Source organism: Furipterus horrens, unplaced genomic scaffold (assembly GCF_987537825.1).
Source record: "Furipterus horrens unplaced genomic scaffold, mFurHor1.1.pri manual_scaffold_10, whole genome shotgun sequence".
Lineage (NCBI taxonomy): Eukaryota > Metazoa > Chordata > Mammalia > Chiroptera > Furipteridae > Furipterus > Furipterus horrens.
Window position 1 is genome coordinate 61,346,811 of NW_028327180.1, and position 23,030 is coordinate 61,369,840.

Genomic DNA, 23,030 nt, shown 5'->3' on the forward strand with positions numbered 1-23,030 from the left:
AAGGAGCAAGCCTAAGCCACAGGCTTCGGGGAGGGCACAGACATTTCTCCACAGTTTCACCCAGGTCCTCCCAGAACGAAAACACACTAGGCCATCACCCGGGTCCCCTAAGGGCGGGAGCGAGCACGAGCGCGGCCGCACAGCCGCACTTCGGAGGGCGGGATTGTGCGAGGCTTTGTTACGCAGGCGCGATTGCGCGGCGAAGGCGGAGCTAGAGGCTGCCTGGGGGTTTTAGGGAGACGGCGCAGCCGCCATTTTGTAGGGGATTTGTTGCAGCGGCTGGTGTGGGAAGAGGGCGGTTTGGCCTCATTTCTCCGCCAAAGGGTTTTTGCTTTTGCAGAGGTAAGGCTTCGGGTGGCGTGTGCTGGGTTGGGTGGATTTCTGCTCTTTTTAGGTCTTGAAGTCAGTTGTCGGAGACATGACTGGGTTCAGGGCCTCGGCGACTGCGGTTCCTTCAGGAGACAGCTCCGTTGGTCGCCTTTAAAACCCAAAGGTGCGCAGGTGTTACGGTAGATTTAAAGTCCTGGGGTGGGAAGAGTGCGGTTCTGCCGCTGACTTCCCCGAGGGCCCTGGCTGCTCGCATCGCGTCTCTGGCGGCTCTGGCTTCTCCCGCCCCGCCTGTGAGAGAAGATATGTCGGGAAACCCTTGGAGGGCCGCCTTTCGGGTTTGCGTTTTTGGAGATGAAGTCACCCTGGATGCCTGCCTCGGCCGATGGCAGCACTGGGGAGGTTTTCCAGAAGCAAGCATTTGTTCCTGCCTAAGTGCGCGAGGGCCCTGGCCAGGTGCGCCGCGGCGGGGCCTGGGCGTCAGGGGACCGGGAGGCCGTGCGGTGGGATTGAGCTCGTGTCGTGAGAGGCTGGCCTTCGTGCGGCGCTGTTTTCCCCGCGCTGCCGCGTACGGCTGCTGCAGCGCAGGGGCACGTCTGACCCTTGTGCGCTTTGTTTTCCTTGATTAGCCGTGGCATGCTGTGGGGAACAGCCCTCCTAGTGATGTGTCAGCCGCCGGCTTTGCGACGGCCCTGGTAGGATGGTGTTCGGCACACAAACACCCGCGGGCTGCTCGTTAAGCGTTACGCAGCCTTCCCGGGGCTACCTGATCGCGGCTTCGACCTTCTTACATATTTTAAGTCTATATACAGAACGTAAAATTGTCGGGCGTTGTAGGGTGTTAAAGGGCAGTCAAGAATCATATCTAATACGGATATATACGTATGGATCCGTTGTGTTTGATTTTTTTTTTTTTTTGGAAGATCTCTTGTGATTCTAGCACTTAGGATTCTTTATTAATCCTAGAAGTAGTGCAGTCATTGTAGCTAGTTTTTGTTTTTTGTGTATCCAGAGGAGCTTTATCCATAGAATGTGGATCCAGGATTCCTCTCTCTGCCTCCTGAGAAAATATTTCTGAACGTTAGTGAGGGGAGGGGGGACACTTCCTAAGAGCTGAATTAAATTTGAAGTGGTGAGCTTGATCAGAGAAATAGAAATCTTTGGCGCTCCTAAGGTGCTCGTTCGAATTTTAATATTTGCATGTTGATAATGGTTATTTGCGAAGTCTGCCTTGTTAGAGGCGAGCTACTTGGGCAGACTGACAGCAGAGGAAGAAATAATACTAAAGTAGACACATGCGTTTTGCAACAACCGTTTGGTCATGGAAGTCGTAATAACACCCTCAGCGTCAGAGGTGGTCATGTTGCTCGATGGTGTCTGAGAGTGCTTAACCAAGCTATTTTAAGATTCAAATGTGGTTAAAATACAGTTTTGGCCGTTCAAAGGCCCAAAGAATTCCACTAGGAATGTGCCCATGGCTCTCGTGACAGTCTTTTTTACCTCCGGGTTGTGTTGATGTAACGGCTGTCGGGCCTCAGGCTCACTTACTGGTTGCCAGCGACACCCCTGACGCGGCTGCGGGAGTTTTGTCTGGCTTTCCCAGCGCCCTCTTCCACCTTTTGGAGGCAAGCTGCATTGTCAGATGTTTGATGGGCGAGGAATTAAGAGTTGGTAGGAGGCGGGGTCCAAGGTTAGTGGGCTCTAGGCTCTGAGGGCCGGCCGATGCACAGGTCTTCTCAGGGAGCACCTCCCTGGAGACTTGAAGCTGCCTCACTTCAGAGGCCCTTTTAATCCATTTGAAATCACTTCCCATGTTTACTTGATTTGATTACTTTATGCTGTGAGCTGGTTTTGCTCCATGCTCCCTTTTTGGCTCCTTGCGGAGTTGAGAGGCGCCTGCGCATTGCCGTGTGTCCTACTGGTTAGAGCACAGCTGCTCTGAAGGTGTCCAGCTGGGACAGGCCGCAGGGACTGCTGTCTGAGCACTGACACGCAGCTTGGAAGGAGCCCACGTCAGAGGTTGGGGGGGGGGGTTGTCCCCATTTTCACGATTTCACTGGGACCCTGTACGTCCTTGAACGTTGGTTTCTTTGGTGTCACTCCAGATCTACCACAAATTTGTTTTAATGTTAAGAATAATTGCAGGATTACCTGAAAGTAATCTTGTTAGAGAAAAGGAGTTAATAAAATAATATTTTTATTGCTCTTAAGTTTCTATTTGAATACCTTGTTGTACTCACCTCTTTATTTTTTCAAAGCTTGGAGTCATTTTAAGATTTAAAGAAAGGAATTCTTCGCATGATTAAGAGAAAGAAGCTTCACTGATGGCTCTTTACTTTCTAACAGACGTCTGTATTTAGTATCCCTGAGTGTTTCTCTGACTTCAGCACTAATATTTTGCCAAAGTTGCATGACATGTGTGATAGCGTTTCCCCAAAGAAATCATATCAATAACTTAATTAGGAGACTGGTTAAAATTTACCATAAAAAGAAGGTAATGAAACAAATAAATTGAAACCATAAAAAGTTATTAATTTCTGGCTAGAAATGGTTGTATACTGAGTGCTATAAGCCGTGGCTCTTCTTATATTTTTTAAATGTTATTTATCAGGTGTTAGTTGAAGAGAAGCACCTAGCTGAGAATTTATCCAGAAGAATTGAAAGAAAATATATTTTCACAGTGTTACACATCATTTCGTCGTAGATCTATATGCATGCCACTTGAAATCACCTGACGTGCCAGTTGATAGTTCTCCCTGTGCCTTGGGAAACGTTGCCTACAAAAGATTTTAGAACCTGTGTGACCCCATATTCTGGGTGTTTATATTTCAGTAATATTAATGTATAATATTTTATTTGCTAAACATAATCATCTGTAACCTCCATAACTCTGTTTCCATTAACAGATGCGGCATTCCAAAAGAACTCACTCCCCTCACTGGGATGACAGAGAAAGTTGGGGACTAGAAAGCTACAGGGGGAGCCACAAACGGAAGAGGAGGTCCCACAGCAGTACGCAAGAGAACAGACACTGTGAACCACATCACCAGTTTAAAGAATCTGATTGGTAAATTGAACTAGGAGCATTTTAACACTAATAGTTTTAATGGTTTATTATTAGCTAATGTGGTTTTCACATGTTAAATTATTTTATAATTCAGTCCATAAGTATTCAGAAAGTATTGAATGCCTGTTGTAGGCTAGACACTATATAGGTGCTGAGGCTAACACAACAGGAGTCCTTTCCTATCCTATGTCTAGGGTGGTGGGAATAGTTAAGTCCTGGTTGCCAGTAATGCAGGGACATGAGGCACAAAAAGTTAATAGTGATAGTAGGACACTTAGTGCCTTAAACTTGTATGGAGGAGGGACATATGTATGTCAGCGTGCTCCTGTGGTGGTCCGTGAATGAGCGATAGTGAGGGGCAGGGAGAGGATAACTTGAGATGAAGAAACAACATGTACCATTTGGGTGTGTTAAAGTACATTGGGGGTTGTTCACTTACACTCTCTTCTACAGGTTTGCAGATAAGGCCAATGGGTATGTTTGGGATTTTCAGAAACGTGGTTATTGTAAAAACCATTCCTTTACACAGGTAGTAGCCAGGGATTTACGAGGAGCCTCAATAAAAGCTTCCAATAACATGTGTTTCGTTTTATTGTATTTTTACTGGTGTAAAATTTGGAGGTAATGTATTCATATAAAATTAAAGGAATTATAAAGTTTCTAAGTGTTTAGAGAATGGTTAGGTGAGTAGAGTTTCTTTTATCCTATCTTCCATTAATTTTCTTTTCTCATTTGTTTCATTGGTCCTGTGTTTTCTCCTTGCTTTGTGCAAATGTTCCATTGGGACTATATACCAGATTGCTTTCTAAATTAGTCAGCTGGGGGTTACTTTAAAAAAACAACATGTAATTTTTTTCCTTCTCATCCTAAAACACTCTTGTTCTTTGTAACAGTGAACTTGTTGGTAGTCCAGATTGATCATTCTTCATCACACTGTTACACTGTTATTTGGTTTATGGCAGAATTTCAATTACCTGAGCTAATTAATATACTATAGAAAAACATCTGTGCTCTATTAATAAATACAAAATATTCTGCAAGTCTGAACCTCAGAAACCAATCAACCCAGGTTTAGTATAAATTGTATATGTAGAAAGGAAGTGTTGTTCATTCATGTTCGTAATTAACTATATAAACATGATACTAAGTCCAATTAACCACCAGGCCAATAGCTTCTTTGACACTGACGCCAGAAATGTCTGGTGGTAATTGCTCTCCATAATCTGGAATATTCTAATAGCCTTTTTGAAGATTAAAAACTTCAGAAGAGTGGATTTTTAAAAAAACCATTAAAAATGCAGAAAAGTATGAAGAAGGTAACTGGTAGGATGTTTCGATATTAATTACTTGTTCTCAAAATATCTTTAATACAAATCTTTGCCTCTTATTTTCTGAAAATAGATTCTAAAAAGGGATATCTTCCAAGTTATACTTTTACAACATACTCCTTGCCTTCACCACTCTTGGCTATTTTGCAATGCCAAATGAAATTTTTAATTTCTAGTGAATGTCCACTGTCATAGTTATTGACCACTTGAACATTATTTTTATATTCCTATTTTTTCTATTAGAGTGTGTTTTTCTTACTTATGAAAACTTTTATTGTATATCAATTATTTTACCTTTCTTGTATATTGCAAAGGGTCTTTCTGATTTGTCTTTTGGCAGTAGCCTGTGAATTGGTATCCCTTCCTACAGGTTTATATCAGTCAATTATGCCAAATATATTAGTAAGACTGATGTAGCTGTCAACACCACCTTTATATATTGGGTTGGCTAAGAAGTCTGTTTAGTTTTTCTCCGTAAATAAAAGGACATATTTTTATTTTCATTAGTAACTTTATTGATTTGGATATTTTGAGTTTGTCAGCTATCTCCCCCATGGTATAATATTGATTGTTCTCAGTTAATGTCTAGATTTGATTGCTATAAACTTCAGTTGGTCTACCCAATCGTGGAGCATCGTCCAGCAAGGAATGTCCAGCACAAAACTTCGCAAACCACTTTTGACATGTTCAGTCAGTCACAGCACCTTTTCCATGCACTGCATAAATTTTTTTTTTCATCTCAGTTGAGTTTTTACCTTTCATGAAATAATAAAGCATAATGTGCCTAAAATGTTGCATATTTTCTTCCATCATCAAACATTCACCAATTTTGATAAATTTTTCTTTAAATGCATGCTGATATGACCACGGTCACAATACAGTTAACAAAATCGTTTTGAATGAAGTTAAAAGACAACTAAGCTCTACTAGAGCCATTTTACAGAAAAAAACAATTGAGCCTTTTGGTCAACCCAGTATTGTGGTAAGAATACTTAAATGTCTTCCTAACATAGGGTATCAGGTCTTAAACCAGCAATTCTCAAACTTTAGGATGAATAAAATCACCTTTGAGGTATATTTAAAATGTGTTTTACAAGATTTAGATTGGGTCTGACCTGGAGCCTAGCTATCTTCATTTTTAATAATTCTATATTCTGATATTGCTGATAAACAGACCACCTTTTGAGAAACACTAAAGTTCTTAGCCTGGCATGCAAGATTTTGAATGGTCCATTCCGTTTACTTGCCTGTATTCTCATATGTGAAAGTGCTCTGGCTGGAATTGTCTACTTACTGTGTCCTTGAGTAATGCACAGACAAACCCATCTCTCAGCCATTGTGGCTATAAGTGCTATGTGAATGTAAAATAGTAAAGTGTTGTGCTTCTCCGCTAGCATTTTGTCCATACCCTTACTTCCCTTTAAGATTACAACTCTCCTTTTTCATGAAGTCTTCCTTCCCTATTTTTAGACATTTGAGTGCTTTGCTTTCTCTTTTATGACCCTCAGCTCTTACTTGCAACGTTGCAGCATTTCCTGCATTGTTGAACTTTATTTTTACATGTGGGATCTCAAGCTGTCCATTACTTGTTGGCAGGGGTTTTGAGGACCTGTGAGCAAATGAAATATGAGTGGCTATTTTGAGGGACTGCCATGAAAACTACTGGGCATTTAGTGAATACAGTACACTGTATTTTTAGAAATTAAATCTTTTCCTCCTGTTTACCCTGTCCATAGCCTTTGTAATTGTATACACTCTGTTGCAATTGAAGAGGTCCTCATCTTTTTAGTTGATCTTCATAGATTACTTCACCTCATGTTCTGTAGCTTGTTTATGGATTATCAGCAGCTCTGATGTCATGTGTTATTCCAGTTAAAGATTGTGTTTTCTTCTGATAGATTTCAGACTTTTGTGGGGTGCATGCCTTTAAGAATAGAGTTAATTTCTAGCTTGATCTCTGATAGGTCCAAGCAAGCTGATCAGGTCCCTGACCTAGATCCACAGTCTTACCTTAACATCCTTAGTTGTTTCACCAATGGATAGAACGTTAAAACTGACCCTGGGGAAAGGGACAAGGGCTCTTACCATCTCCATAGCCTGTTATTTGATGCCAGGTCTGTTGAGCAGCAGTTTTAGAAATGCTTCTCTTTATTTCTGCTAAAACCAGTAGCCCCACCCCCACCCCACCAGTAAAAAGAGTGACAGCATGTTCTGGGGAAGAGGTGTTGGTTTGGGCAGCCTAGTCACCGTCTGTCACCCCATGGCTTGTCAGGATTGTCAGGATTCTTGAGACTGATCTGTCTGGCTGTGCAGGTATCCCTCTCCCTCAGTGCTCCATGCCTGTCCCTTTGAATATTCGCACTGCTGAAAAGGACACTCCACTCAGGTAGAGGGGGGCAGGAGACTGGGTCTCCTTTACCCATCTGGTCAAGGCTGCTTCACTGGGGTCATTGACTTCCCGAGGTCTGATCTCTGAGATTCTTTACCAAGTTTTGTTGATGCATTGGTGCATTTCTTGGTGAAATAGGGTCCATATCTTTCATCAAATTTTCAAAGGGATCTGTACATTCAGAAGTTAACCATGTGGCACTAAATAGTGCTGTTTTCTGTGAGAATTCATGTGTATTTTGCAGCAAGCAGGCATAACAGGAGATTAGCAATGCAAAGGGAAGTAGAGTGGTGGGTCTCTTATAATCCTAGGCAGGCAATTACAAGATTCCTTTTCTCATTTAAAGTGGACTTATTTTAGATGTCTTTGGTACATGAAGCAACCTTCAAAAGCTATTTTTGCCTGTTTTTCAAGGGAATAACAGGAAGCTAGAAATACAAAGAGAGGAGACAGGATAGGAGAAGTGTGTAATAAAATTGGTTCATCTAATCAGAATGTATTCTACAACCCTTGCACATCATTTTCCTTCTAGGTATCTTAATTATTTGTGAAATGAAATGGCTGGAATACTTTTAAGGTTCCTTCTAGAGCTGATACACCATCTTTTATGAAAGAATTCTTTGTATGCCAGAGATATCTAAAAATCACATTAAGAGAAAGGAATTCTGGTTTGCCTGCCCCTAATTTGTGTCTCTGTGAGAAAAGAAAGCTTAGATGCAGATGCATGTATCATAAAACTGATGCAGTTTTGTGAATTTTTGGTTTTAACTTTCTCCAAAAAGCAAAGGGACATTTAAGTAAACACTGAACATAATGGAATGGTTTGTCTCAAGCTGTGTTCCTTGATATGAGGAGCTTGGCAGCAGTCTATAATAGAGAAATGTGAACCCATTTGCTTATTGGTTAAAGTAAAATTATTTCTGAAGTTTTATGATAAGTATAAACTCTAAATTCTAATTCATCAACTTGATTTTTTTTTTCTTTTATTGACTTAGCTGTTTAAAAAAGGAATTCTTGAGAAAATGTTTTGTTTGAACCACGTTATTTTAGGACGAAGAGACTAATTTGAAATCTTTTCACATGTTTGCAGTCATTATTTAGAAGCAAGGTCCTTGAATGAAAGAGATTATCGGGACAGGAGATATGTTGATGAATACAGAAATGACTACTGTGAAAGATACATTCCTAGGCATTATCACAGAGATGTGGAAAGCAGTTACCGAATCCACTGCAGTAAATCTTCCGTCCGGAGCAGGAGAAGCAGTCCTAAAAGGAAGCATAATAGACACTGCTCTAGCCATCAGTCACATTTGGTATGAGTGATTTTGTTTTTATTTGGGGTGAATACATATTGTGTGTAAAGCTCTTAATGAGCCAGTAAGTATGGAAAATGTATATCATACTATTTGTGTATATTGTTTATATTACTTGAATTCTTAAAGGAAAGTTCTAAATTCTTATAGCTAATCTGTATTTATTAGCTAGTCCTCATTTGCCCATATTTATTCATTTTCCACAGACCACATCATGAGTTTCTTAAAAGCATTCTATTTTTATGTTTTGTAATGTGATGTTATAAAGTAATGAACCCACTCCCCATCTTTCATTTTGAACATTTTTTCTTACTTGAAAAGAAACTCCTTTCCTGATACTTGGAAACCTAGATAGGTGCACTGGTGGATACTTAAATACCTTGTTTGTAGCATAGTCCCGTAGCACAGTGCATTATTGTCCACAGTCAGTTCCATTGAAGTTCTGAAAGTGGGTGCTGAATGTGAAATGCGTTTTTTAAAAAAACCTGCCCTTTTCTTTTTACACTCAGACCTAGTTGATCAGTAAACTTTGAAATATTATTTTCCTCTCCCAAGTTTTCAGTAAATCTATCTTTGATTAGATTGAACATTGAAATTAACTAGCCATTAGTTTCCCTTTTATTTTAATAATGTATATTTTAAAATATTGCTAAGTAAACAATTTTAACTAATTTTGGACGTTTTAAAGCATTTTTCTGACAAACTAGACATTTCAACTCACAGCATATGCTGTTTTATAGCAAGGGATTAATAGAACATGACATTGCATTCTTTAATTTCAGACTTCAATTAAATCAGTATTTTAAAGAGACAATTGTGTTGTTTTTTTCTATTGCCACTTTAAGTATCTTATCTGAAAATCTGTTCCTTGCCATGTTTTTCTTCTGTAACATAAACTGTGCCCTGTGAATTTCTGGGGACTGAATTTGAAATTGCTCCTGCCAACTGTTCGTGGCCTGGTGCTTATCTGAATGCCTGAATATCTCCCCGCTGAATGAATTGCGTATTCTGCCCTGAATTCACTCTGATATATTGATTGGCTGGACGATCTTGGTGCTGCCCACTTGCCGTTCCAGAAGAGCCACCGAAGGAAAAGATCCAGGAGTATAGAGGATGATGAGGAGGGTCACCTGATCTGTCAAAGTGGAGACGTTCTAAGAGCAAGATGTATAGAATATTTTTCAACACTTTTTAAACTTTGCAGACAGAATAATATTTTTAAGAATAGTTTGTCAGCGGGGGGCTAAAAAACTCTTCATTGCTTTTTTGTTTTGTTTTGTGGGTTTGTTTGTTTTTATATATATATATATATATATATATATATATTTCTTTTCTGTAGAATTTAAATATTTCTACTGTAAAGTTCCAAAATAATTAGTGGAATTTGAGATTAGATCAAGAAAGATAGCTATATCTAATTGTCTTTGTAGCAGCTGAAAATAAAATAATTTGAGTGCTGAAACCTTAGTTATGCTTTGATAAAGATCATTTGAAAATATTCCATGCTTAAGCATTCATTGTTTAAATAACTAGTATTTGTATTCAGGTACTTAGACCTCTTTCTCCCCCCTCACTTTAGATGAAATTGTGGACACTTTGGGTGAAGGGGCCTTTGGCAAAGTTGTAGAATGCATTGATCATGGCATGTAAGTTTCTGTGTGTTCTTTTTTTGAGCATTGTTTGGTGATGAAGGATCCATAATGATGAAATGATGTTTTAAGTGGTAGTCACGTGTTTTCTTGGGAATTAATAAACATTAAAATATTTTTGAACTACCTGAATGATTTACTTACTGTGAGTATGGATTTTGATCAAGAATGCTCACAAATTCTATCAGATGGGGAGCATATTGAAATTGAAGTAGGTGTTAGGTGAGTAGAGTTTCCCATAAAGAACTGAGGCCCTTAGCCTTGTGTAGGAGATTGAGTGCTTTGCTTTACTTTTGAATCACAGAGATTATAAAGCACATCTAATCCTGGTTCAAAAGCTTTTATTCCTAAAGGATAATATTTGCATGTTAGAGTCAACTTCTTAAACTGTAAAGGAATTATATAATATATGCCTACAGAATGAGTTACACTAAACCCTTTATGATTTGACCCTCTCTGCCTCATTTTAATATTTTCCTCCAGGACCTCTGATCTATAGTTTGCAAACTTTTTGAAGTGAACCTCTTAAGACAATTCAGTAAAAATTCATGTTTCTAAATTGACCCCTAAAGTTTTTGATCATAAAATAGTTGGAAAGAATATAATTTGCAATTTACTGTAAGCATTGATTGCTTTCTTTGTTTTTTTTGTTTTGTTTTGTTTTGTTTTTTAACCTCTCTCTTTAAATGTCTTTGAGGGAATCTAAATGCTGTAACAAGTTGATACCTACCATCATCCAGGAACAAACTCTTCTTTAGTACTTGGAAATGTCTTATCCTAGAACTTATTTTTTTTTCATTTTAGACACAGACATTATTCTAAATATTTTTTATTATCATTATCTTCTCTGCAACAAAAATAACATGAATTGAAATATTAAAATATTTTGAAATATTTTCAGACTTATAGAAAAGTCAGAAAAATCTAAAGAATTTTCATATATGCTTGACCCACAGTCCCCAATTGTTAACACTTTAACACTTTACAGTATTTTCTTTCTTCTTTACATACTACATATGTTATTTTTTCAAATTTTGCCAGGAAATTTATAGGCCTTACTCATGTTTTAGCAGTTGCCCTATTAATGTCCTTTTAAAATTTTTTGAAATTCTAAGAATATTTTCTGTTTTTATAGCTAAAGGCACTGAGGAAACTTGGTTGTATAATTAAATATATGTGACCAGAAGGAATTTTATTACAGCTATTTTACAAACTTTTTTAAGTCAAGGGATATGCCAAACATAGGGATGTTATCAGAATTTTTTTTAAAGATTTTTAAAATTTATTTTTAGGAGAGGGGAAGGGAGGGAGAAAGAGAGGGAGAGAAACGTCAGTGTGTGAGAGATACATCTATCAGTTGCCTTTTGAACAGTCCCAGCTGGGGACCTGGCCTGCAACCCAGGCATGTGCCCTGACTGGTAATTGAACTGGGGGCCTTTTGGTTCACAGGCTGGCACTCAATCCACTGAGCTACACCAGCCAGGGCCAATATATTTTTTAATGATTTATCAGCCCACAGCTTCACTGGGGCTTTGTTGAAAGCAATGAATTGGAAACTACCAGACTTGGGGAAAGGTTTACTACCTAGCCACTAGAAAAATTTGTTTGCCTTGAAGGTTTTTTTTTATCATCTAGGGTGCATATCTTGATCTAATAGGGGTACATGGGGCATAGCGAAAACAGGCTTGAATTTTGGTTCATCTTCGAGATGATCAGATTTGGAAACGAGGACAAAAGGAAGCTGAAGATTTGGAAATTTATTCTCTCATGTCACTCCTGGCTTTATACTTCCTAGGGAAGTGTTAACAGATGCCCCAATCTGAAGCTTACTGCTCTGTACTGTAGTTATGTCCTTCTGTTTGCATCTGTGAATATGCTAAGTATTTTCTTGACTTCATGATTTATCGATGGTGTCTTTTTAAATGTTTCCTTTTTCTTCCAATTTTGACAAGCTGATAGCTGTCTTTCAGGGCTCAGGTGTGTGTCACCACTTCTCTGAAGAAATTGGAGCTCCCTTAACTCCCTCCTCTGCTCCGTAGTACCTCATAGCAAGCACTTCTGACCTTACGATAAATTGCCTCAGGTGTCTTTTTTCCATTGGACTGTTAGGGGCATGAGGACAAGCCCTATCTTTTTCATCACTAACACCTAACCACTCTGGCATGGAGTAGATCTAGCCTGATGGAAGAGTAAATGTTTTCAGCAGTAGTGTGGTCTATTTGAGGTTTATATTTCTATATTTTTAACTTTTGTATTAAATCTAGGTAAATTTTAAGTTCTGGAAACATTAAAATTCATAGGTATTAAGGGAATCATTACTTCATATAGAGTGTATTTTGTCAAAATGTTTTGAAAAGCTATTACATGGAATCTGGTATAAATTTTAGAAAAATAGCATTGAGTAATTGATACTTATGAATTGTTTTAGAAAATTAGAGTAATTGATACTTAATAAGATTATGCTTTAGAAACTACATTTCCTCATCCTGCTCCTGTATGTTTACCATTTTCATCTTAATTTTGTTTTTAAGGGATGGCATACATGTAGCAGTGAAAATTGTAAAAAATGTAGGTCGATACCGTGAAGCAGCTCGTTCAGAAATCCAAGTATTAGAGCATTTAAATTCTACTGACCCCAATAGTGTCTTGTAAGTGTAAACTTGAACTATAATCCATCATGTTATATGAAATCATCAGAATTCTGTAAACTGAATTGTTTTTATTTTGATCTATTTTAGCCGATGTGTCCAGATGCTAGAATGGTTTGATCACCACGGTCATGTTTGTATTGTATTTGAATTGCTGGGACTTAGTACCTATGATTTCATTAAAGAAAATAGCTTTCTACCATTTCAAATTGACCACATCAGGCAAATGGCATATCAAATCTGCCAGTCAATAAATTGTAAGTATACTTGATAAATCTTTAAACATCAGAAAAGTAAAGTTTTTGTTATATAAGCAACATATCAAAACATGGTCACTAAAAAGGCATTTTATAAAGGTGAAATTCCTCTTGACCCCCAATATCCACTACTCGTTCTTCCTTCAACCCCAGTACAGATTAAATTTGTAAGTGAAAGTAATAATGTGTTTTTGTTCTCTTGTAGTTTTGCATCATAATAAGTTAACCCATACAGATCTGAAGCCTGAAAATATTTTATTTGTGAAGTCTGACTATATAGTCAAATATAATTCTAAAATGGTAAGTTAAAAATTGTTTTAATTTTAGCGATTCTTTAAAATTCATTTAGCTTGGTGATCATTGGATGAGGAATTTCACTTCTGAAGCCCATTCTATTCTGATATTTAACCCCAAAAGGGCAATCTTTCTTTGTCTTTTTCATAGGGTTATGTTGAAAATCCAAGAAAATAATTACATGCAAGCCTTTTGGATAGTGCTATATGAGATTTCTTCCTTTTTTTTTTTCCCCCTGGCTTCATGTTTACTCAATTGTATCTTTCTAGAAACGTGATGAACGCACACTGAAAAGCACAGATATCAAAGTTGTTGACTTTGGAAGTGCCACATACGATGATGAACATCATAGTACTTTGGTGTCTACACGGCATTACAGAGCTCCAGAGGTCATTTTGGGTCAGTAGACACCAGACTTCCTGATACTGTCATTGAAGAGCTTTCTGTTCTCTACAGCTCTTGGGGGGAAGGTGATTTTCTTGGCATTATACAGAAAATGTCTTGATATTTTCATAAAAATGGTCTGGACATTACTATAAATATTTTTCCTGAGTGGGAAAAATATGCTACCATCTATAAAGATACTTCAGGTGGTGGGTGGTTATTTTTGAACAAGTTAATCTTACAAAATCATAAGAATAGGCTCTGTTGGCTAAGTACATCCCAGCACTGTGATTTTGAAATGATGTGGTCATCTATTTTCATATCATCACAAAACATGGTGCTGGTAAAAATGTGAAGGTTTGGTTAGCAGACCTCTAAATATAGGGTGGATGGGAGGTCAAGAGGAAAAAACGAAGGGCTAGTCTAAAAGGTTCTTTTATAACCTTTTGACATGAGAAAGGCCGGAAAAGAACATGAGTTAAGGTGCAGAGTTTTAAAATAACTGGGAACTCAATAAGGGAGCATGCATCAAAATTTAAAGGTTAGAGACCAGGTCATATTAATAGAGCTGGGAAGTCAGGGGTGTGTTTGGAAGCTTGGAGACAGTGGGGAAAGTTCAGATCAGGTGCTGTAAAGCGATAGGTACATGGAATAAGCTTCTTATTTGGCCAAAAGTAAGGTTGAATGAACTGAGGTTGGATAATAAAACATTTTTATGGAATCAGTTGTTCCCACTTTTTACCAACAGGACTTGATAGTTCAGAATAGGAGTGTGAAAGCAAACTAATGACTTTTATCTACACAGAGGATTGATCAAGGGGTAAGGAAATCAAGAATATTACGCAGTGCTGGCCAGTAGAACTTCCCACTGTGATGGAAATGTTTCACATCGGCACTATCCAGTTTGGTAGCCACTAGCCACATGTGGGCTACTGCATACTTGCAGTGTGGCTAACGTGACTGAGGGATGGAATTTTAAATTTTGTTAATTTAAATTTTAAATTAAAATAGCCACACGTGGCTTGTAGCTACCATACTGGACCGCACAGGATTAGAGTGTATTTTTGAAATAGTTAATAAGATTTCTGCTTAGTGTGGTGTGAAAGGAGTTGCTGTTACAGTAATTTACAAAGAATATTTATGGTTGAAGACTGAAAGCTACTATGAGAGTACAGAAAAGGAGTGTAGGAAGAGATTGTGGACAGGGAGGAATTTTCAGAGCTTAAAAAGAGGTAACTTCCTGGTTTTTATCAACTTAAAATTCAGAATTTCCCCCACATTTTATTTTTTATTTTATTTTTATTTGTTTTATATTTTTATTCTATTTATTTTTTATATTTTATTTTATTTTAGATTTTATTTATTTATTTTGAGAGAGTGGGGAAGGGAGGAAGAAAAGGAGAGAAACATCAGTGTGTGGTTGTCTCTCGTACACCTCTGGCTGGGGACCTGGCCTGCAACCTAGGCATGTGCCCTGACTGAGAATCGAACCGGCGACCCTCTGGTTCTCAGGCTGGCACTCAATCCACTGAGCCACACCAGCCAGGAGATAAACACAAAACAATTGACATTTTCCTTTGTTACTGATACATAACATAGTGGTATGTCTTACAGTTAATGGCTTCCTAGATGGGGTTAAAATATAGTAGTTTTCAGTAATAATGAAGTTTCAAGTGCAGTCATTTTAGGGATAGTTGGTATACATTTGAAATTGTTACTGACCTTGACAAAAAGAAATCAGATTGGGAGATTAGAAGGGTCTTTTGTGTGTTTGTAGGATGTTAATCTTGAGGATGAAGGCCGAATTAGGTAGGAAGGGAAGATGTAGGCATGTGCTGCGATTGAGGTCAGTTGGTCTCATGTCTTGGCAATAAACAGGTAAAGAAACAGAGGTTGGTAAAAGAGAATGATGTGGAATTCCAGACTATGAGAACCGATTTATGAGAACAAGATGATTTAGCATGGTGTGCTGCAGGTTACAGTGCCCTGGGGAGCAACCAGGCAGGGAGATGGGAGTGGCTGGAGAAGAAAACTTTGATCTCAGGTGCAGGCTTTGTTATTGTAGTTGTTGTGTGTGTATATAAGTAGAAGCTGTGCTCCATTATCCATTTGTTCAAAAGATAACACTGAAGGTTAACAAAAATGACTAAATCACAGTCAAGGTCTTGAATGTATTATTTCTTCCTTTACCTTTAAATTCAGTGATATTACTGAAAGTACTAGAAACGTCTTTTAAAGTAGGTTTTATTTATACATTATTCTTTACTAAATATTTGATGTTTAAAAGATTAAAATACCTCTGTGGTTTATTTATTCTATTCATCTCTTTTCCAACTAAATATAGACTTAAGAAGGCTCGTGTTTTTTCTTCCCAGAATAGTATTGTCATTTAAGAATTCTGGAGGAGAAAATGTATGTGATCATGTATAGACAGCCTGGAAGTACATATATAGATATCTCTGTGAACTGTAAATGACTGTGATTCTGCTTATAGGTGAAGCTGCATATAATACTCATTATGATTTTTATTGATGTAAAATCATACTCTTTTATTGGAAGAAGTAAGCTCAGGCATCAAGCTTATGGTAAACGACAAGGGCTTAATTACATTCTGAGAATAATTACTGACCTGTATTTGCACTAATAAGGTGTAAAATTTCCTAATAAACATGAACTGGTGTTAACAGTGCTCCCATTGCATAAGCAATTTGGAGGTTATGGAATATTTCCACAGATTAGTCGTCGGCAGCCGTCCGTCTCGAGAGACGATGGTGTAGCTTCTTAAGAGTCTATCTGCACCGCCGAGAATGGCTGTGCAGTCCGACTCGGGAGTGACACGGTATCTGTCTCCTCCCGTGTTGAATCGACATCTTGCGATGACGCTGAAGCTACAGAGCCTGGGCAGGGTGATATGGAGGGTCTGCTGTTGCCCATGCAGCAGACCCCCCCTCTCTTCGCAGCTGAAGGATCCAAGGGAAAGACGGAGTCAATACAGCTTGGCTTCAGGTGCGCCGCAGGAGTTGCCGGTGTTGACTACAACGTCAAACCGCCTTAGGGACTCCGGCTCCGGATTTTCTGTCGGGGTTTGCTCCCTTAGCCTTTCCCCTGAAGAGGTATGCCGCAAGGCAGCGGAGGTTTTTTGGAGTCAGAGTTTTCCTTCTCTGATGTGCCCTGACTGGAAGATCGAACCAGCGACACTTAGCTCGCAGGCCGACGCTCAATCCACTGAACCAAACCAGCCAGGGGCAAGAGACTAGTAAATACTTCCCAAATATTGATATAACTACTAATCTGTGGAAGCCCTGGCTGGTTTGGCTCAGTGGATTGAGCGTCGGCCTGCGAGCTAAGTGTCGCTGGTTCGATCTTCCAGTCAGGGCACATCAGAGAAGGAAAACTCTGACTCCAAAAAACCTCCGCTGCCTTGCGGCATACCTCTTCAGGGGAAAGGCTAAGGGAGCAAACCCCGACAGAAAATCCGGAGCCGGAGTCCCTAAGGCGGTTTGACGTTGTAGTCAACACCGGCAACTCCTGCGGCGCACCTGAAGCCAAGCTGTATTGACTCCGTCTTTCCCTTGGATCCTTCAGCTGCGAAGAGAGGGGGGGTCTGCTGCATGGGCAACAGCAGACCCTCCATATCACCCTGCCCAGGCTCTGTAGCTTCAGCGTCATCGCAAGATGTCGATTCAACACGGGAGGAGACAGATACCGTGTCACTCCCGAGTCGGACTGCACAGCCATTCTCGGCGGTGCAGATAGACTCTTAAGAAGCTACACCATCGTCTCTCGAGACGGACGGCTGCCGACGATTTACTAGTCTCTCATTTTACATAAAATGTCCCCTCTCCTAGGTTAAATGTTGTAATTTGATAAAGGGTATAGAGGACTTTGAGAACACACTGAATAATGTTTAATATAAAACTAAAAATGTAAACCATAAGTATACTGTTATATTCTCCCAAATAGCTAGATAAAGACATTACTTATGGAGAAGGATTTAGTAAACTGGCAATTAAAAATTGTTGCATAATAAAATGTTTTTGTTTTAAATAGCTTTAGGTTGGTCTCAGCCTTGTGATGTTTGGAGCATAGGTTGCATTCTTATTGAGTATTACCTTGGATTCACAGTCTTTCAGGTATGTGTTTAATATATATCTTTAGGCAAATGTTAAAGGCATGTAAAATTTGGCTTGCATATTGAAAAGTAGCCATAGTGTCATTTTTAAGACTAAAACTTAGTATGCAAAATGGTTATCCTTCTTTAAAACCATAGGTGGAAGAAATACTCTTCATGAATGGTCAGACTTCATTTTACATGTAATTGGAGTTTTTAGCACATGTTCATAGTGTCGTATGTTTCCATTTTCTGTTTTGGAACTTCTTTATAAATTTATGTTAGCACTTCTGTGGCCAGGTTTAATTCAGTCTTGCTTATATTGACTACCAGTATGGCCATTAACAAGTCACTTACTCCTTTTTATAAAAGAATTTAGGAATAATAAGTTGTGTTTTATTCTAAGTATTAAGCATGTATGACATTCTAGGTTCTTATTGTATAAAGATGAAAAGACATCTCCTCAAGGAAATCATGCAGAAGATAGATACGGGGAAACTTACAGTATAATGTGGTATTTGCTGTAATGGTTCAATGTACAAAGTAGAGTGGGACCCCAGGAAAGATGAAGAGTTAGAGCCAGTGCTGGAAGGAAGAGGAGTGTGTCCAAGAATTAGGGAGAGTGATGGCCGTGCCAGGAAAAGAGCAGTGTCTGTAAAAGGGTACAGGTGCAAGGGACCATACTCTTGCAGAGGAGCATAGATGGTGCTGTCCGTCTTGCACAAATGGGAAAGCAGCAACAGTAGGCAAGGACTAATTGGTTCATTATGGACTTTTCTAGGCCTCCATTTGGAGATTATCCCTCCTGGGTTTTTTGGGTAGTCACTTGACTACCCAAAACCTTACTTTGATCTGCATAATTTTACTTTCCTCTATAATCTGAAGATCTTGAACACTTTAGATGGTGTAGCCATTGAAGCACTTTAGGGCTATGATGTGTCAAGGTGATGTTCTCTGTTTTGTGGCTGTGTGGTGGGGGTTCATGCTCTGAGGGTTGATTGGAAGTGAGGGCAGTGTGGGGTGGGAGGAAGCTGTAATGAGTTTAGACTCATGTAGGTGGCTGCGGCACAGCGTGTGCTCACTGCTTCTGTTTGTCTGATTCATAGAGACCCTGTTAAAAGGACTCTTGAGTTTCTAGAACCATGGTTATCAATCAGTTGAAGGGGGTAGTGTCTGGTTTTGAGCTAATAAGCTGTAGGGTCAAGAAAAAGTTAAACAGAATGCATGCTTTCATTGTAGTGAGTTTGTGATTATAAATGACTCAGGTCTTAAGCGAAGTGCAGATCATTAACATTGGTTTGAGATAAGGTTTATATTTGGATTCCACCTTCCAAAGTACTCAACTAAGGAACTTTCTTAAAATGTGGAGCTAGTATTTATTCCTGTCTTAGTACTTAATGTTTTGAAAGCAATGAGCAAGGCACAACAGTTGATAAATTTTAAAAAGCATTACACACAACCTCTGTTTTCCAGAACAAGGGTTGGTAGACTATCCTGCCTGACGCCTGCTTTAAAAAATGAAAAAGAATATGCAACAGAGACCAATTGTGGACCAACCATGCCTAAAATAATTTACTTAATTCCATTTATAGGAAATGTTTGCCAGTTTCTGCTCCAGGAGCATCCCATTTTAGCTGTGTGCCATTTTCCTCTGTTCTACTCTAGCCAGAGCTCTGCTACTGAGTTTTGACTTGGGTTCATAGCTCAACTTTCCTCATTTATGAACTGTGTGGCATTGAACTAGTATCTTCAACTCTTTGAAACTCATGCTCCCATATACCTAGCTCAGGATTGTTGTGAGAATTATTGGGACTGTATTTTTATTGCCTAAAATTAGTAAATGTTAATATGCTTCTTTTATTCATTTGGTAATAGAGGTTAATTTTGGTTAAACGACTGATTAAATGAGGAGACTGTATTTCTGGTAACCTTACCCAGTCATCTCTCAGTTAAAAAGAGCAAGAAATACAAATAAATGAGGAAACTATTCAGTTTTACATTAAACAAATTATGCATCTGCTCTACAGAGCCTCACTGGTTCATTTCAGAAAGACTATTTTATTGAGTTTGCATCAGATAATACAATTCATTTGGCATTGTTCCATATTTGAAGTAGAGTGCAATGTAAATTGTGTAAACTGTCTAATTCTTTTATGTCATTAATATTTTCTTACTGTGTATGTAGGGAAATGAAAAATGATAAATTTTTTTTCCTCCATTTTTCAGACTCATGATAGTAAAGAGCACCTGGCAATGATGGAACGAATATTAGGACCCATACCAGCACACATGATTCAGAAAACAAGGTATGCTTGAAGATTAAAGACTTTTGTTGAATACATGCAGTAGCTTATATTTAGATTACAGAAAAGTAAGAGTAATACAGTATTTACCTGTGATCTAGCCCAAAAGTGCCAGTGTTGCTCCCAGTGACTCTTTTTTTCGAAGGCTATAAATATAAATAACAATGGAATAATTCATATTTTATGTTTTGTTTTTTTGTACCTTCGTGTTATATATTGATATAACTTTCTCATGTTGATCCAAATTTTGAATTTTTACACTTGTTCAAATACTGACATTAATTCTAATTTTTACTTATATTTTAAATGGTCCTTTTAATTTCATTTATCTTTGCAATAATCGTTGAAACTATGCAGTGTGCATGATAAGGAAGCTTTTGCTATTGTATTGTTTTTGCATTTCATTTTTGCTTATAAACTTTCACTGTTGATATCTATTGATATATGTCTCTAGTGTTTAGCTACCCTGGCTGGTTTAGCTCAGTGGATTGAGCGTCGGCCTGCGAGCTAAGTGTCGCTGGTTCGATCTTCCAGTCAGGGTACATCAGAGAAGGAAAACTCTGACTCCAAAAAACCTCCGCTGCCTTGCGGCATACCTCTTCAGGGGAAAGGCTAAGGGAGTAAACCCCGACAGAAAATCCGGAGCCGGAGTCCCTAAGGCGGTTTGACGTTGTAGTCAACACCGGCAACTCCTGCGGCGCACCTGAACCCAAGCTGTATCGACTCCGTCTTTCCCTTGGACCCTTCAGCTGCGAAGAGAGGGGGGGGTCTGCTGCATGGGCAACAGCAGACCCTCCATATTACCCTGCCCAGGCTCTGTAGCTTCAGCGTCATCGCATGATGTCGATTCAACACGGGAGGAGACAGATACCATGTCACTCCCGAGTCGGACTGCACAGCCATTCTCGGCGGTGCAGATAGACTCTTAAGAAGCTACACCATCGTCTCTCGAGACGGACGGCTGCCGACGACGACGATGTCTCTAGTGTGAATTCTGTTTGTGTTCCCCTTTTTTGTACATACCGAAGTTTTTTTTCAAAAATTTATGCAATATTTGGCATAATTCTTGCTTGTTATCCATGTTGCTATGTGTTTTTCCAAATTATAATCATAGGTTTTACATTTATTGAAGGAACTTATTTTTTCTAAAATATTTGTTAAAATAATTTTAATGCAATTTTTTGCTAAATTGCGTCAAAGAACACTGCTTATAAAAGAAGAGTATAATTACTATATGTCGTGAAATTTTCAGCAAATTATTATGAACAGTAATGTTTTTATAGACATTTTTCATGAACTGCATTTCTCAGTAAAATAGCCTGGCATTTCTCACACAAATTTTAGCAGTTACGCATGGCATTCAAAGGAGGCTAGTAAACAAAGTGGTGGTTTTTACATGGAAGTTAACTTTTACATAATGGTTTTCCTAAGTTGATATAAAAAGAATACAGAGCAGTAAATAAAGAGAGCTTGATTTTGGAGTCATAGCAACCCAAGTTGGAATTCTGTACTGTTTGGAACCAGCTGTAATGTCCTTGGACAAGGCAGCATAATGGTTTTCAAACATGCCTGCCCTGCAGAAGTCATCCAGGGGGAGTTGTTCAAAGGTTCCCAGCCCCATGTAGATCTAGGAAAATCAGGATTTGCAGGAATGGATACAGGGGCTTCTCTTTGTATGCAAGATTAAGGAAGATGTTCTTGAAACTAGCTGTATATAATTATTGCTAAGATTTTTAAAAATTGTGTACATAGAGATGCATATACTTCCATCTGTCCTAGTGGGGGCAGGGTGAACACGTGGATCTTTTCTTACCTTTACTAATCCAGATTTCTTTTTCCTGTAGAAAACGCAAGTATTTTCACCATAACCAGCTAGATTGGGATGAACATAGTTCTGCTGGTAGATATGTTAGGAGACGCTGCAAACCATTAAAGGTAAAAGAAAAAAGATTTGAGTGTTTAAAAAGATGTTTCAACTATTTACAAATATCTTTCTAAAATCAAAACATTTCTTGCCCTAGGAATTTATGCTTTCTCATGATGAAGAACATGAGAAACTGTTTGACCTGGTTCGAAGAATGTTAGAGTATGATCCAGTGACAAGAATTACCTTAGATGAAGCATTGCAGCATCCTTTCTTTGACTTATTAAAAAAGAAATGAAATGGAAATCAGTGGTCTTACTCTATGTACACCTCTCTAGAAGAGATTACTTACGACTGTGTCAGTCAACTCTAAAAATTCTAATATTTTTGTAAACATTAAATTATTTTGTACAGTTTAGTGTAAATACTGTGTTTTGTATCAATAGTATAATTATCTTGTTAAGCCAGTATGGTCTTGATAATGAATGAAATATAAAAGTTAATTTTTCTTTTTGAGATTAACATTTTTAAAGACCTTTGGAATATCCTTGTATCCAGTGATAAATGTGATTGATCTTGTCTTTTGTACATGGAGGTTCACTCTTGGAAGTTATTTTTGAGTAAAAGGAACTCTTGACTACTTTAGTCTTAATGAATATTATTTATTTACCTCAAATTGGGAACTTTTACTTAGCTTTAAATTTTTTTTCTGTAATTATTGAACAAGTAATAAGTATTTATAACTGCGTAGGCAGATACTGGAAAGCAGAATCCATAGGAAATGTTAATTTGTGGCATTTCATTAAATTATAAGTATTGTGTTCTGTCTCCTTGAGTGATGTCACTAGTAATAAGTAGCATTCATGGAAAGTCATTCAGTTTGTCCTTCATGATGGGTTTTTAATAAAACTCCAAAGGTACATCCTTTAAAATTAAAATGTAGACAAAATCAACTTGGGAAGTCATTTTCCAATAGCTGTTCAGTGATTCACAAACAGAAACAGAATTCTGATGACTGAGATGTTTTTGGCTTTTTTGTTTTTGGGGGGGTTTTTTTGCTGCTTTTTCTCAATCCCTACATGCCCCCCACCCCCAC

At 38.4% G+C, this 23,030-nt stretch overlaps 1 protein-coding gene across 1 annotated transcript; it reads left to right on the forward strand.

The window, feature by feature from the left end:
- The first annotated feature begins 230 nt into the window (after nt 1-230).
- CLK4 (CDC like kinase 4) lies at nt 231-22,755 on the forward strand. The gene is made up of 13 exons (XM_090287895.1): nt 231-342; nt 3,234-3,394; nt 8,202-8,424; nt 9,501-9,591; nt 10,004-10,070; nt 12,605-12,721; nt 12,812-12,978; nt 13,184-13,278; nt 13,542-13,671; nt 17,707-17,789; nt 19,994-20,073; nt 21,915-22,005; nt 22,092-22,755. Exons 2-13 carry the CDS (start codon nt 3,234-3,236, stop codon nt 22,230-22,232), a joined length of 1,446 nt encoding a protein of 481 aa, XP_090144021.1. The 5' UTR covers nt 231-342; the 3' UTR covers nt 22,233-22,755.
- Nucleotides 22,756-23,030: the final 275 nt, after the last annotated feature.

What these genes read in the sequence shown, in the direction of transcription:
- CLK4 (XM_090287895.1), top strand. Translation starts at nt 3,234, where the DNA reads ATGCGGCATTCCAAAAGAACTCACTCCCCTCACTGGGATGACAGAGAA. An exon ending in TCAAATATAATTCTAAAATG is followed by an intron (nt 13,279 to 13,541) that starts GTAAGTTAAAAA and finishes GTATCTTTCTAG; the next exon opens with AAACGTGATGAACGCACACT. An exon ending in AGCTCCAGAGGTCATTTTGG is followed by an intron (nt 13,672 to 17,706) that starts GTCAGTAGACAC and finishes TGTTTTAAATAG; the next exon opens with CTTTAGGTTGGTCTCAGCCT.